Source organism: Ursus americanus, chromosome 1, assembly GCF_024610735.1.
Source record: "Ursus americanus isolate L20-20 chromosome 1, mUrsAme1.1.p, whole genome shotgun sequence".
NCBI lineage: Eukaryota > Metazoa > Chordata > Mammalia > Carnivora > Ursidae > Ursus > Ursus americanus.
This window is the reverse complement of record NC_142127.1, coordinates 50,674,267-50,690,549: the sequence shown is the minus strand read 5'-3', so window position 1 is coordinate 50,690,549 and position 16,283 is coordinate 50,674,267. Positions and strand designations below refer to the sequence as shown.

The following is a 16,283-nucleotide window of genomic DNA, read 5'->3' as shown; positions in this document are numbered from 1 at the left end:
CATGTCACTTTCCAGTAACATCGAATTCACAAAAAAGGCAACTGTAAAATTAAACTTCCTCATGGTGTGACTTACCAAATGAAATAAAGCTTATAGCTGGTGGAGTGGAGCACTACCAGTTCTCTTTTAGTGTCCTTCCTCCCTTCTCTTTCACAGTAGTGGAACCCCCTAATTTTTAGTGGGGCACATGGGTGCCCCAAATAAGGGCCGCATATTCTGACTTTCCTTTCGTGTGACTAAGTTTCTGGCCAGTCAGATGTGAACCAAATGGTGAATGCCACTCCGGGTCACATCCTTACAGGGAAGAAGCGTGTCTTTACCTTCTCCCTCTCCCTGACATGGCTTGGTGGCCTGCCATCTTGGACCATGTGGATGGAGAAATGGCAAGAGAGGAGATGCCTTGGATCGTGACCACTTCATGAGCCACCACACTCGCTTGGACTTTCACATTAGAAAGAAATATACTTTGGTTGCGAAAGCCATTGTCAATTCAGATTTATGCTACCACAGCTGAACTGCTATCTTGACCATTCAGTTGCTTTTAAGTTAAAGTGGAATCTCTCTGAGAGCGCGGTGTGAGGAGCAGGGTGTGAAGGGTCTCTCCCCACGACAGCTGTGGGCATGGAGTGGAGAAATGGGGGAGGGGAACTCTCTTAACAGCCATCGGATATGACTCTTCCTTTGAAGGTTATGGATGCGACACCAAGATCTAAAAGCCCAGAGGAAACAACTTTCATTCTTCTTGACAGATATTTTTGCTATTCTTGTTTGTCCTGTTTCGTTCACTTTAATGATCAAAAGTTCTGAAGCTCAGTCAACTCTTTAGGAAACTCTGCCTTCTATGCCTCTGTGCACACGTAGATTTTATAGTCAAAGAGCTGGCTTAGCCATCCCTTAGTCTGCATTTCTGCATAAGTGATCTGGAAGGTTCTTTACCTATTTGCTAAATCTTTCATTTCTGGAAAACAGGTTTTGAGACATCAGGGAAATATGTTTAATTCTCCATACTAATAAGTGAGCAAAGAATGTTTTTTTTACTTTGATCAAAGAATTATTAAGCTGTCAGTATTAGAGATGCTTGTACTCTGCCCTTGGAGGGAACACTACTGATGAAATATTCGCCCTCTAGCACAGGGTGTCTTTGAGGAGTGTGGACTCCTATGCTCTTTCCTAGCAAGCTTAAGGCACGGAAGCCAATTCCCCAGCAATTGCTGGACTTCTTCACCAGACTGGGCTTGCATTAAGCTCATTCCCAAAGCTGGAGGGTGTGATCCTTACAGGATCACTGCAGGATGTTTCCAGCTCTCCTGGAGTCACGTACACCAGCTGAATTTCAAGAAACAATGAGAAGAACCGTTTTCTGAGAATACTGTAGCACTGTATACGGCTTAAAGGAATACTATATATTCTGGACCTATGAACAATCTCCAGACATAGATGGAGGAGGCAGGACCTCATTTTCTGTTGGGTAAACTGACCCACAGAGAAGTTAAGAGATCACTACAAAGGGACGAAGCTGAGAATTGAGCCTCATGACTCCTGAACTCCCCAGTCCCGAGCTTTTCCTGCAGTGCCATATTCCCCCCTGCAAACCCTAACCCGGGGCAGATGCTTACCCACACAGAGATAACACTGTAACACCCCAGCCATCCAGGCCACAGCCAGAGGATTTAGAAGACAATGGAGCATTCCATGAACATGCACTATGAGGCTAAAGATAGGTTTTGGCATGACCTGCTTTATTGCTTCACAGAAGATAAGAAAATAAACGGCAAGGTAACTCCCGCCAGATCACAGCTTTTTCTTGATGAGGGGAGCTGCAAACTACCGAATATATGCCAGTTCCACATCTGTTAGTCTTTAAAAATTTGTTTTTAGTTATGAAGATTCTCAAGTTCCTTCTCTGAACTTGGGCAAGCTTTATTTATCTATACATGTAGATGAACACTCCATAAGAAGGATGGGCTATGGAGCTGCCGTTTACCTACAGGCACTAAAGTCAGGCTCAGCAGATAAACAACTCAAAGGCATCCTGGGGAAGTCTAGCTCTAGGAACCTTACAACAAAACAACAACATGCAAGTCACTCTGGAACATTCGCGCATTTTAGCAACAGGCAGCCCAGGACCAAGCACACAGCATAAAAGCTAGCTGCCGCTGTGAGCTGCGGCACAAATACCATTCAATTTTACAAAAGAGAACTGACAGACGAAAATAGGTAGCCAATTTGAACCAAATCTTTCAATACTCCTTTATGTGTAACTACCTTTTTAACATGGCAGCATATATGGAAATTATTTCCTTTATTAGTGCAAATGCAGATTTTATGTAAAAAAAACATTGTAGTTAAGGTTATAATACTGTACGTACCATTTTTTCAAAGTTTACTAGATTGTCAATGAACGTCTTGTTCCCCTCATGAGTAAATGTCATATCTGCACAGAAATAAAAGTCACATTCTAATCACTAACAGAAATATGTCATACCAAGAAACCACAATAGCACCATTAGATTATGCTGGAGGATTTGCATAACACTGCAGTTGAAAAAAGCTGATAATAGTTCCTTTTATGTTGGGTGTTTAACTTTTGAAAGCACTTTACCTGAGATTAGTAAAATTTCCAAACTAACCCTCTGTTTCACTATCATGTCTTCCAAATCACAAATCCCTGCTCTTCTGATAATCTTCCCAACCCTTTCCGAAAAGTCAAGGGGGAGAGGAGGTGATGAAGGGGGAAGGATGGGACCATTCTTTCCAAAGAGCTCAGTCTGCTTAGCTCTTGTTCATTTTCTTCCCCACATACTCCTCCCTGGCTTGACCTATGTGTTTCCTTAGAATTACCTTTAATGAGCAAAGGCATGAAGGGGATGAGAGGAGGCTCCAGCTTAGCTACTGTCAGCCTGTAGGCCCTGTGGTTTCTAGAAGGATCCTTTAGAGAAACAGAGAGATGCTGGTTAATGACTAATGACACATATAACACCCTCTCTAACACCTAACACACCTAGACTTGTTACCCCCCAATCAGATAGTTTTCAATGAAGAAAGGTAGATGAAGTTAAATTGATTTTTGTTTTAAAACGACTTCCCGTCTGACGTGAAAATTATTTGCTTTTTGTTTCCTTTTTTGCTTGAGAGGGAGTTTTGCCTGCAGGGATTGAGGGGAGAGATTCCCTTTGTGAGCAAATACATGTGTCAAACAACCCCCCCCCCCAGGAGACACCCCTCTCCTGAAGCACCGCCTCCTTCCTGGGACCCGCCCCCCCCCAAACACCACCTCCTTCCTGTGAGTTCTGACTCCAGCCGCTCCTCCCCACCTTGCCCCGCCAGCCCCTTGTGCCCTCTCTGAAACCATCCCATCACTCCTGCCAGCTCCCACTCACTCCTTTGCTGTCTGTGAACACCTCCCAGCCAATGGGGAACAATCATTTTGGCAAGGCAAGGCAAATGCAGCTTCCAACCCAGAGCCCACCTGTGCTGGGCGGAAAGGATCCTATTACACTGCTTTTCTTAGTTACACAAATTGACCTTATGTGGGACATAAGTCCTCTTTAAGTTAGCTCCTGAGGGTGCCATTCATTAGTCAGGCATGCTTGTTTTAGCAGCACTAAAACGGGATCATAAACTTCTTAAAGTCATACAAGGACAGGTAAAATTTCTCAAATGAGAACTTCAATTCAGCTAATCAGAAATTGGATTAATGCAGACAGTGAACAGAATAAAGGAGCCACTGTCACTTACCATTAAACTTTCAAACTCCGCATAGAACTTCTTGAACTTGCTTGGCAGTTTCTGTTAATGAAACGAAAATGCCACACTCATATGTCAGATTCGATATCTAGATATGTATCATGTGTTACCATTTCTAGGGGAAATGTATTCCTCCGGCTCTTAATCAAACATCTCTAAAAAAGGCCAGGCTGTGATCTGTCTTATCATTTGAGCATCATCTGGAACATAAAGAACTTAACCTTTTAAAACTCTTAACCTCGTTGAAACAGAAGTAACTACAAATGTTTGGTCTTACTGTTTTTATAATGTTTTCTAATTATTCATATAGAGGGCTGAATTCTCAGACCACAGTGTTTTGGAATCACCTCCTCCCACACCTTTTCAACTCTCTGATTCCCACAATTAGGACTCTAGACCAGAGAATAGTAGGATTACAAGTTTTAGACACTACCTATTTCAATCCCCCTCTTCCCTTACAATGTAAACTACGCGAGAATAGAAATTTTTATCAGTTGTATTTATTGCTATATCCCCAAGTGCCTGGACGAGTGTCAGGTATGTAGTCACTGCTCCATAAATATTTATCTGAATAGATTAAACCTGTGTTTTATAGATGGAAGAAATTAGGTCTCACAGTTTAAATGACATGCCCAAAGTCGCTTAGCTGATGACGGTCAAGCCTCTGGAATTCGCATCACCTGCCTCCTTTCTACGCCTCTCTCACATGCTCTGTGCTTTTCCACACAAGCATCTCCCCACGTGACTTCTCTGCCCTGCTGTCATAGGAACATGGTGGTTCTACCCATGTGATTTCCAATTTATTGCTGCTGGCTATACCCACATACTGACACCGGAAGCCCATTATCTAGTCATCTTTCAAGCTATTGGTTCTCTCTTTGCTTGGGTCCTGAGATCTTAGAAACCCTGTTCTCTTTTGATAGGCCACAACAAGTCAGAGCAGCGTCCTGTGTCTCCGCTCCTGAGACTGCGGAGGCTTTGACCAAGTCCTAGGCCTCAGAGATTCCCAGCTCAGCTCTGCTTCCTGCACGGAAGTCTACCGGCAACAAAAGATTCACCAATTAGGCCTCTGCACTCACAGAAGAGCTCCTCTTCCTTCTCTCTCATGTCTGAATTAGATTGTCATAGTCCCATTTAAGCATCTGTAAAAAATCCTACTTTGTTTCTGGGACTAGTCTCCCATATGTCCTCCAAGCTCATTTTCCTAGTACCTACTTTCAAGTTAGGTTTTCAGGGAAAGCTGATATCCTTGCTCAGAAGGCATGTCCAAAGGGATGAGAGCCGGAATGGGCATCATGGGATGCAAGGGTCTCAGTCCACACGCAGTATCCAAATCACCTCATTAGGTGATAACTTGCCATGGACATAGACCACTTTAAAAATTACAAGTGAATTCCAGTTTTGGTTAGATCTGTCGCTCTACCTCTCTTTACTGTATATGGTACAGTATAAGGTAATACAAATTTTTGTGGGTCTTAATACTATAATCTATGTACACCCTGTGCTTCCAGAGCAACGGTTCTCAACTGGGGTCAGTTTTGCACCCCTCACCCCACAACCACCAGGGGACATTTGGTGACGTCTGCCGACATTTTCTAGTGTCACAACTGGGGTGGAGCAGAGTGAGAGGCACTACTGAGAGATAGTAGGTGGAGGCCAGCGAGGCTGCTGAGCTACACGGGACAGCCCCACAACGAAGAATTATCCTGCCCGCAGTGTTAACACTGCCAAGGCCAAGAAACTGCTCCAGGATTTTACTCCCATTTTCTTGATGTCACATTGGCCTTTGACTTCCAGGCTGACCATTCCCTTTGCCGTGTAGTTTAACTTTTCCTCCGCTTTGCTCACTGACAGTTTCACGTGTGTTCTGCAGTTGCAGGCGGTCAGGCAGCATTTCTCACCCTGCTCATGTCCGGGCCATCCTGCTCTCTGCCCCAGCCGCATGGGAAGCCCGGGAGGTTCTCCGCAAGTACAGGTAGAGAAACCCAAATCAAAACTGCATACGAATGAAAGTGCTTCCCACAGGAACATGCAAGGATGAGCATAGTAGCTCGCAGACTGGAGTGCTTCTTCACATTCCCCATGAAAATGAAGGCCTGGCCAGTTAACCCTCTCCTTCTGTGGACTGCTACCCTCCCGTCTCCCAAGCAGCCTCCGATCTTTCTCTTTGGACCACTAAAGGAGACTCTGACAGTGCCGCCCGCCCCCATGCTATGGCCTTAACGTCTGGCTGTTGTTATGTGCTACATGCACTTGGCCTCCAGGACCCACGGAAGGCGTTATACCGTCTGTGATCTTCCCCACCAAATCATTTGGACTCTGTGGGGGCAGAAGCTGGAAATAGGCTGGGGAAGGCAGACTGTCTGCAAGGGAACCCTAGGTTTCCAGAGATTGCAGGAGCCTTGGGCTACAAGGCAGGGGAGCCTGTGCTATGGCTTCGCCGTTTTGATCTTGTGGCAGCCCTAATTCCATCCGTTTACCAGCTGGAAGATGATACAGCCGCGTGGCATGCAGGCCTCACCAATTCCCTCATTCCTATATTCAGGGGATGAGCTGCTGTGTGTTGCATCTGCCTGGAATTTTAAGAGAAACCCAAGACAGAAGAACTTGTGAGGACCTGTCCTATAAACAATGGAAACATTTAGGAGGGACAGAGAAAGAAAACAGTTTCAAGAGGGAAGTGGGGAAGGAAATGTTTTAAGGAAAATATTTGGAGATGCAAACAGCAGGCTTTGGTGCCTTTTTAAAGCACCCTTGCAAATTAAGTCTCTTACCTACTCCTTGACCTCTTTCTGTGTCCCACTTACACACACTTTTTTATTTTTAGTAAGCGTCTATTTTTGTGTGTATGTTCTATGAGAGATTAGTATTTCTTCAACTTTAAGGGGTCGGGCACATTTTGAGTCCTTAGCTGATGAAAAATGAAGATGTTTAGCACAGATAACCAACTGTCAACAAATCACTAATGATATTTGTTCCAGAAATTCACAACACACCTGCATAACTTTTGTTCCAACCTGAATATTAGCCAACTGTTGTTTCTCCATACACAGAGAGGTCGGCCAGGCAGTTAAGAGATACTGAGTACTCAGCGGGGCCAAACAGTTGGCCTTCTGGCTAATTTTCCCTGGAGCAAAATGACTACTTGGATAAAAATGGATCTTCTGTCCTCTCTTAATTATAGATAAGGCAATAAGCAGACGTTCCAGAAAACAACAGAATCCATGAGCAAAACCTGTGAAATCATCCGAGCAATGTTATTGATTCATTTTGTACCTAGGAACTAAATGTATTATTATTTACCTTGTATCGACCAAGAAGCTGAGACCCCCCCCACATCCCCCCAGCCCAAAGGACGATACTTTTTTAAATTCACACTCTCAGGCAACTGGAAAAAGGAGACAGGTCACTTCCCTCAAAGTGTCCCACCTTTTCCATTGTTATACCAGTGTGAGTGATATTTCTATTAAAAAAGCTCACTGGTGAGCCTGTGTTTTTATTCTTAAGGCAAAAGTCACAGCTGGATCTCAGCTGAAGCTTACCTCCCACGTGAGTGCCAAGCGGCTCACAGCAACATTACTTAGTCCCATGACGATGGCAAAAAAGGAATTCAGATTTTTGTACTCCTTACAGCTGAAACACAAGAGGCACATGGCTGAGAAAAATGCCACTTTGAGTGCAATTTAAAACAAAAGTAGAGTTCTATTTTCTGATAGTCATTAATGTTCATCAGGACTTGTTATGAGAGCAGGCAATGATAGATTTAATGCACTGTGTAAGTTCCACTTGGGTGCCCACGTTCGGCTATCTGACTTCCCACGGTAATTGTAGAAAGGTGACGGTTCCGGCCATCTAGGTTCAGGTTTTGAGAAGGAATTTAAAGACCCCTACCCTAGGGATTGTTGGGATGATCTCAGAGCTTCCTAAAAGCCCTGTTGGACCTGGAAGGAAACACCTCATGGGAATAGAGAGGGAAGCACAATGTCCTTGAAGACTCTTGGACTTTGAGCCTGAGGCCGTACGCGTCCTGGCAGCCTGAGAGGGAGCGAGGAAGTCTGACTGCGGCCGCCACCCAGACTTCGCTTGCCATGCGGATGCTTCCACTTTGTTGAGAAATACCAACTTACAAGTCATGATCCCTATAAAGCTGACAAAGAACCTGACCAAAAAGTGACCTTATTTCCTCTGCGTTTTACTGATGTCGATGAGGCCAATCGCTTTGTGTACGTAGGCGACTGTTAGCCTTGACAAATGTATATTTGGGAATAAGAATATTGTGGAACGAGATCAAAGATTCTTATTAGAATGGCAATATTTAGCCCAGGTACTTGATTTAACTTAGAAAAAAAAAAAGAAAAAAAAAAAGAAGGGACTCCCCAACTTCTTCATACCAGTTCCTAGAAAAGGGAAAGAATTAATTTTGCAACAAGTGCAAATCCTTTACCCCAAATCAATATGGTTATCTAAGTCAACTGCATCATATTTAAATCCTGTTTGGATGAACATTTTTGCGAAAGGCTAATTAAATTGTTGTTTTTGCTGCCTGTGTTTTCTTTGCAGAGGAAGCAATGAGTGATTCTTAAATGGTCTGTGTGGAAAGAGGAAAACAGATTTCAGAGAAGCTATCTGGTGCCTTATCCCACTGGCGAAAGAGCAAGCAAGGCCTTTGCTGTGCCAGGGCAGTGGCTCTCAGGTCAGGGGCAGAGAGCAGTTTCAGAGACCCCCTGGGGCTGAAGGCAAGGAGAATGATCATGTACATGTGTTTGCTTCTGTCCAATCCGTGTGATCTTGAAAGGACATGCAGGAATACAGATCTGCCTTTCTGGTCACCGCACTGGTCACTGTTACCAACTAACTTCATCACCCTAGGTAAGTCATGAGCTATCCCCATGCCTCAGTCTCCTCATCTGCAAAAGGAGATGATAGCATTCGGACCCCCAACTTCATAATGCTCCGGGCAGGTCAAAGAGCTTACATGGAATTTGCTGCAGTTCCCTAAAAACACCACATAAAACATGCTATTGCCACTGGGTTTAGATCTCGTTCCTGGAGATCTTGGTCTAGGAGAGTCTACAATCTTCTTCCAGCAGGGCCGTGCAAACAGCTCCACTGCAGGACAGCACCAGCTTAGTAAAGGTTAAGTAATATAAGCCAATTTATACCAAAGGCCAAAGCCACCTACTCATTCCCATAATCAGAAGGAAGAAGGATAAAAAAGGAAAAAACATTAAAAAAAATTCCTGAGTTTATGAAAGGCTCTCTTATGTTGCCACTGTCAAATAACAGGATTAGGCCCCAAAAGGTTTGCTGATCTCCCACACTGGGGTGCAGATTGCCATTCTCTTCTCCTTGTTGCATTTAGCACTGCCAGGCTAAGGTGAGGAGGGAATGTGCTCTTTATAGCATGAAAGCACATATCGTCACAGTTTCGGTAATCTTTCCAAATATGCGAAAGCACCTGTCCCTTGCAACAAGCCTGTTCAGTCTCCTAGAAAAAGGGGCTGTCCTTTGAACCAGAAATTCATAAGCAACATTTCACCAAATCTTTCTTCAAAAAGGCAGCTTTTCCAAATTAAGAGATACCGGCATTTGAATCTGAGGATTTGGATATCCCATTGAACCCTCAAATTTTTGGCAAAATAATGCGAAGCATTTGGCAAGCTGATACGTATGAAATGTCAAGAAGCATTTACTTCTTTGTTTAGCTCTGGAAATCCGACTCTGTATGGGATCTAAACTCTTTGGTCCAAGAAAATTGCTAGCTGGGGTCACTTGTGCTCCCCACCTTCCTGTGCGAGATTGTCCCTGCATTTAGAAAGAAGTCTCCCAGCCATGGGCCACATTTAGCATTTTATTTTTAGCCATGTGGTGATACCAAAAACATGGAGGTAAACAGGAGGTTGTCAGGCGTATCTAAATAGCAGGAGAAGATTAAATTCATGTCAGGGAGAAATCTAACTGGCCCCTGCAGTAAATAAATTGTTTCCCATGAAGTGCTGTTAAATAGAATATTTATAAGTTGCTTGCTTTTTCTGATGTCGATGGAGATGATTTTCCTGTCCCAGGTTAGCTCTCCTTTATGCGTTTTACTGATTTCATTCCGGCTGAGTTGGATGTGCTGACGCACACGCATGTTTCTACTGCCCTCTACTGGCGAGAACGTGTCATGTGGGACATTGACTTGAAGGGCTTTCTCAACTTTTCTACAACAGAACTTTGTTTGCCGGAGGACTCTTCAAACTGGGGAAGGCACAAAGCCAGGGCAGTTCAGAGCAAAAGAGGTCACGATTTTGACTCCGGCATCCATGCTGTAAGATGTTAATTTATTTTAGACTGATGTCCAGTACTATAAAAGCCAGATTAAATTAATCTTTTATAAGAGTTCAGTTATTCTTAAGCCCCTGTCATTGTTCCCTGTGTATAAGGAGATCCTGTATCTTCTGTCCCCCCCCCGCCTTTTTTTTAAAGATGTAGCCTAATGGGACAAAATGAAAATGCAGCTTAAACATTTTTCTCTTTGTAAGCTAATGATACTTACTGGGCTGCTATCTTAATAAATTTTTTTAAGAGCTGAACGCGCTTGCTGGGCTGGGAACAAAGGCAAATCTCAGTGACAACCCAAAACTGAATTTCATTAAATCTCCTCAGGAACAAATCCAAGTTTGCTGTGGTCTTTTTAAAATTATGCCTTCCAAATGTGTGATAGATTAGCTCCAGCTAGAAAAGAAAAGAAAAGAAAAGAAAAGAAAAGAATTTTATTTCTTTGTTTCTCAATCAAAACACCAACGAGGCTTCTCTATTTGTCAAGACAAGCTGACGTTGGTCAGCAAAGGTGAATCCAATCACCGGCCAGGACTCAACCTGTACTACAGAGTGAGGGGGCGTCAGTGGGGCTTCTTAAATATAGGACTGTCGACGTGGTGCTATTGGCTTAACATGCTCAGGAAGACAGAGCTTACTATGAATCACTACGATTTTCCTTTAAGACCCAAAGACTTTGTAACAGGCTTTCTTAATACAGGCAGTATTTACACAAGCCATCCTGTGGTTGCTGTCTAGCAGCACACACCGACGTCTGCCGCCGAGCCACCCGGCAGCCTTCATCCAGAGTTGCAGCCGTACCTCCTCACGCTCTCCACCGAGCGCCTTACCTCATGCACACAGTTGAAGAGTTCCCAGTCATAAATTGTCATCTGGTATGCTAAATCTTTGGAGCTCATCAGTTCGAAAGTTCCCACTGTTCCAACAGTTGGGCCTTCCTGCTCCGGCAGGGGAGTCTATGAATAATAAAGCAAAAATAGGTCACAATCTCAGAACAGGTAAGTACTTCCTGCTGAATGCTTTAAGGAGTTTCTGAGGGTAAAGGATTGCTTTCAGGATGCTTTCAGGAATATCTTGAAACTTTGATTTTACCCAGAGGAGAAAGACACCTTTGCTCGCAATGCTCACTCGCTTCAGCGCCATCCCTAGCGTCACCCTCGTTACTATCATCAGTTCCACTGACTGCAAAAACCTAGACCATGGCAAATGAGATTTGGTGAGGAGTGACCTGGGGAGGTTCCCCTGTGCTTGGGCTTGGGAGATCCCTGGGAACAATTCCTTTTCTCTGCTAAAGGTATAAGAAGTCCTTGGAGATGTTTTGCTCCTACTTTCCACTGTAGCTGTTCCGGGGCAGGAACTGGGATGGCAGTTTGGGACATTTAACCACAGCACCACTTACTGTTGCCGGGGCTGGTGACTGGTCACCCAGCTCGTATAACACACGGCCTGAGCTCACTGGCTGACAGAGGGCTCTGTGTGCTGACCTTACACATGCAGGCCCCTCCCTCCACTCTCGGAGAGATGCTGAGCTAGAAATGATAGCCACGTGGTCATGGTGTCCTGGACTAGGGCTTCAGAAAACCAAACTCTGCCACTTTCTGGAAGGCCCTCATTCAAAACTTTCTATCTGACTTACTTATCTCATTTGTATTTTATGAGAAATGACAGAGACTGCTTTTCCTTAGTAAAACGAATGACTTGCATACCTTGGAAACTTATGTATACTCTATGAACACTTATGGATCTGTAATACATGTCCAAAGTTACAAAAGGCACATGAATTGAAAGAGGATTTCCCTAATGTCATGCTAGCCACATTGGGATATTCTATATTTACGTTGGAAATACTAGTATTGTTCAAGTTCTATCGTCATCATCATCATCCACAGCCATTACATTCCATAAGCGCTCACTGCATTCTGGGCACTAAAGAAATGACACATTCAGGATGTAAGTGATCCCTGCAAATTTATAGTCTAAGGGAGGGTCAGCTCTGACTGGGGAGCACCTCTCGACACTCAGTCAACAGTCAGCTGCTGGCATTCCCATGTGGGTATGAAGGACAGACAGAAGCATCAATACACACCTGACGCCCAGACACACAGATAAACACGTGGGAGAACAGGAAGGGGCTTTTTGAGAGTTAGTGGGCATTTCAAAAGAATCTGCAGCCTGAAGAGGTTCTTGGAGAAAGAAGCCGGGCTATAAAAGATTAAACAGACAAACCGGGGTGGGTTGGAACAGCAAGGTTTCCCCTGAGCACCCAGGTTGGTCTGCTGAAGGATGGCAAGAGAGGCAGGAAGGGTAGAAAGCTTCGGGAGATCCGTTTGTTGGGAACAGAGAGCCTCGGGGAACCAAAGAGCTCAAACAGCTTTAGAAAGTCTGTGAGTGCCAGACAAGGAGCTGGGGTTTTGCAAAAGAGCAGCTTTAGAGGGCAGCAGACTCTAAATGCACACCCCACTCTGACTACACAGACTGGGATCGATTCCCTCATCTCTTGAGTGTCTGTTCCCAGCTCTGGGAACCAGGTATTGGCAGTACCGGCTCTGCAGGCTTCTTAACAGGACTGACTGGGAATATTGTCAGTGTATCACACAAGCACAGTGCCTGGCACAGAGGAGAGCCCCACTCCCACCCCCTTCCAAATGGGTCCCCTCCTCACATGTGCGGCAGCCATGCAGATACATGGGCAAGTATGGTCCATACGACGCCTGGACATAAGCACGGTTGTTCCTGATTCGCTCTATGCAGGGCACAGAGAGTTGGGAAGAAAAACACTTATTCCAAAGTTTTGAAACTTAGGGAATGGACCTGAAGCTCTGGATAAGTAGCTTATGGAAACAAGTAAGGAGAACGGTTTCTGGCAGGGTAGTCCTGTCAGGCCCAGACAGGCTCTCCACGTTCTCCCCTCCCTCTTGCAGCTGCTGCTGCATGCACAGCCCTCTGCTCCATGCACCTGCGCTCTTACTCTCTTCCTCCCCAGCCTCCCCAGCTCCCACCTCATTCCCTTGAGGCCTTACGGCTTTTCACGGAGGGGACAAAGCCAGCAACTACAGGGAAGGTGCCAATATGAAGAAATTTACAAAATTTTTCAGGTCATGGATGCTGGTCTATCATTCCTGCATCCCTTTTGAGAGAGTAATAGAATCTCTTTCTCTCTCTCTCTCTCTTTTTTTTTTTGAGCGGGCGGGGCTCACCAAAGCCTTCTCCCCCCTTGACAAAGGGCAGGCTGACCCCTTCCCTCCATGAAGCACTGAAGAGGCAATCTGAGTGGCCAAAGTAGCTCTTCTATCTGAAGTGGGGAATTTGCAAGGTGACCCTGGGGCCCCACAGGAAGCATCCCCTTGCTCTCCTTTCTCATAGATAGTCCTGTGGACATTTCATCAGATGAGGCCTACAGAGCTAAAAGAGGGTCTGCAGTGCACAGGCAGGTCTGAACATTGCTTATCCAGAGGCACAGAACTACCATGTACTTTCCCTCTGGGAAAACAGCATCGTTACCCTCCCAATTTCCAACTGAAGAACCCAAAGCATAAAAAGGATACACTGATCATTAATGACAAAGAGATAGCGAAAGTCAGCTGCCACCCCAGCAACCCTCTTTCCCCCTCTGAGCCTGTCTCTGCAATGGCATTTGTCATACCGTCTTCTCCTTACACTCTGGAGTCCCTCAGCCAGAACCATTCACAATGCCTGGAATGATACAGCAAGCCCTAAATAAAAGTCTAAGGAACTAACAAATGGATAAGAGTAAAACCAAATTACAGTACAATGGGATTTTATTATAATTTGCTCTGCACTAACATTTATGCTCAAATAAAATGTCCAGAGACGAAAGTTCCAGAATCCAAACCACTAGGATCCATCTCTGGCACCCTGCTGTTTCTAGACAACACAATGTAGCCCCACCATGGGTTCTGCTCCGGGCTGTTTGTGTTAGCCTCCTCTCCCTAATGTGACCGTAACTGTCACAAGGACAGAGTCTCTGGGATGACTGGTCTAGAGTCACCCAGAAGCCAGCACAGCACCGAGTACAAAGCAGACACTTCCTAAGTACGTGTTGATAGATCAAAGGGCTTGGCCAGCATTCTCTTCTACAGAGTCATCCTGCGTGCGATTCTTCCTAGAAAGACTGTCCTCAGAGAAATCTTTAGAAAGCTGGAGAAGGCTCTATATCTCCAGTTTTGTGAGGCAGGTAGGGTTTGACCAGCCCTTAGTACGATGATATCAGCCCAGTGAATGGCAGAGCACGGATATGGAAGAAGTTAACACACTCACATTCCCCAGTATTTGTTGCAAAGTAAATGCCTTTCAATTACTCAGGCCTTAACATGGAAGACTAGCAAGGACTAAGAATTTGTAAGGCTGCAGGATGATGTGCAAATAAACAGAGGCTTAAAAAGTTAGTGTCTGCCCGACAGGGAGCTGGAAACAGTCCACACACTCCATCCACACACCATGTCAACTATCACTGCGGCCAAGAACCAGCTGGCAAGAGAGGCCGAACGCCGTGTGGCAAACACATCGCGCAGCACCTCTAATAGGGCTATAGCTAACCTGGGTTTTGGTGGTGTTCGTTTCCAGGAGAGCGCAGCATGACTCATTTATGACGTTTTCCCCCCAGTCCCTCAGTGTTGGCAAATATTGGTCTTTTAGAAAGCAGTGAGTGTAGATGGCTTAAACGATGACCGAAAGGACTGTGTGCAGACAGACCTAGCACCCGTGGTGGAGGCAAGCAAGGGGGCTCATGGGCAGCGATGGATGAGGAACAGTCAGAGAATGAAGGCCACATTTGCTAAGTTCCCCTCCCTCGGGATTTAGGATATGGAACAGTCCTCTTAACTGCACTGGAGTGCACAAAATGGCTCTCCCCCAGTTCAAAGAATTACCACGAGGCCAAAGCAAGCTCTAAAACGTTCTTGAGGGATGCCTGGGGGGCTCAGTCATTATGTGTCTGCCTTCGGCGCAGGTCATGGTCCCGGGGTCCTGGGATCGAGTCCCGCATTGGGCTCCCTGCTCAGCAGGGAGTCTGCTTCTCCCTCTCCCTCTGCCTCTGCTTGCGTGCTCTCTCTTTCTCGCTCATTCTCTCTCTCAAATAAATAAATAAAATCTTTTTAAAAAATTTACAACATTCTCAAGAGGAGAGGAATGTTGCTTTACTTCTAATGTCTGATTTGATGACACCCGAATGTATTTATGCAGCACCCACGTGGCTAAACTCTCCCCCCGAAATATGCTGCTGTTTACGTCTTGCTCTTGTTGCACTTTTCTCAGTAACATCAGCCCTGTGTGTCCCAAGATGGAAAAGACTGCCTCCCTATCCTCTGTGCTGGCCCCACAGGCTTTCCAAGATAGCTTGAGAGCTACTCGGCAACATGTCTAATTTTTGTAGGATAAACAGAAATGAACCCTACCATCTACATAAAAGACGGGCGGCTACTCAACTATTAGCATGGGCTGATTAATCCTTTACTCGAAGAGAGCTCTGTGTGGGCTGGGAACAAGGGTTTGGGGACTTAGGGAAGAAACTGGTGGCCTCTGGTATTTCCTACATAGGTTGGAGCCCTTTCCATTTTTCTTAGACCGGAGAGTGGCTTTGCCCCGATGCCTTTCTAGCTCCCACGAAGGAGAGTGATACATCACAATGTCTGGTCTTAAAAAGTTTTTTTTCTCTCCTGGTCTAAGCATTCAGATTTTAATATTACTATCTAAATTGGGGGGATTTCAAGGAGGTGATTTACTATAAAGAGGTCTAAAAGCTGAATTATGCCCCAATAGAGGTGCTACTTGGCTAATTTCCACAAACGAAAATCTAAAGCTCAGAGCATATCAAATGAACACCTGAGGCTTACCTAACAGAGCACAGAAAAAGAAAAAGCCAAGTAGCATTCAAGAGTTTTTAGCAACTAGGTTCAATGTAACTGCAAAATTAAGCTCCAGACAAGTTTTTCTGATTGCAGACACTGCTCTGAGGAGGCTGTACACACTTACCAGTGAATCGAATTGCTCTCGCGGGCAAGCAAATAGGCGTCCATTAATGGTGAGCGTTGTAAATACTGAAACATCATTAGGTTTGAGCACCACCTTTTCTGTGAACATAAAAAGCATGAGATTGCCTATTAAATGCATCTGAGATTTGCTGCACTGCCCTAATCACACCAACAAATTGCCAGCTCGGTGAATTACCGGAACACGCAGAGCAACTGCATAAAATA

At 45.0% G+C, this 16,283-nt stretch overlaps 1 protein-coding gene across 8 annotated transcripts in view; it reads right to left on the bottom strand.

Moving 5' to 3' along the window:
- The window catches only part of RAPGEF4 (Rap guanine nucleotide exchange factor 4), a 272,967-nt gene that overhangs the window by 12,175 nt on the left and 244,509 nt on the right, over nucleotides 1-16,283 (bottom strand). For all 8 annotated transcript variants that reach the window (XM_045779703.2, XM_045779734.2, XM_045779717.2 and 5 more), the window contains 7 exons: nucleotides 16,060-16,157; nucleotides 10,899-11,024; nucleotides 10,286-10,464; nucleotides 7,290-7,380; nucleotides 3,739-3,789; nucleotides 2,842-2,929; nucleotides 2,370-2,434 (listed from right to left, as the gene is read on the bottom strand). In XM_045779703.2, coding sequence (XP_045635659.1) covers nucleotides 2,370-2,434; nucleotides 2,842-2,929; nucleotides 3,739-3,789; nucleotides 7,290-7,380; nucleotides 10,286-10,464; nucleotides 10,899-11,024; nucleotides 16,060-16,157 — 698 coding nt within the window. The remainder of the gene's footprint in view (nucleotides 1-2,369; nucleotides 2,435-2,841; nucleotides 2,930-3,738; nucleotides 3,790-7,289; nucleotides 7,381-10,285; nucleotides 10,465-10,898; nucleotides 11,025-16,059; nucleotides 16,158-16,283) is intronic.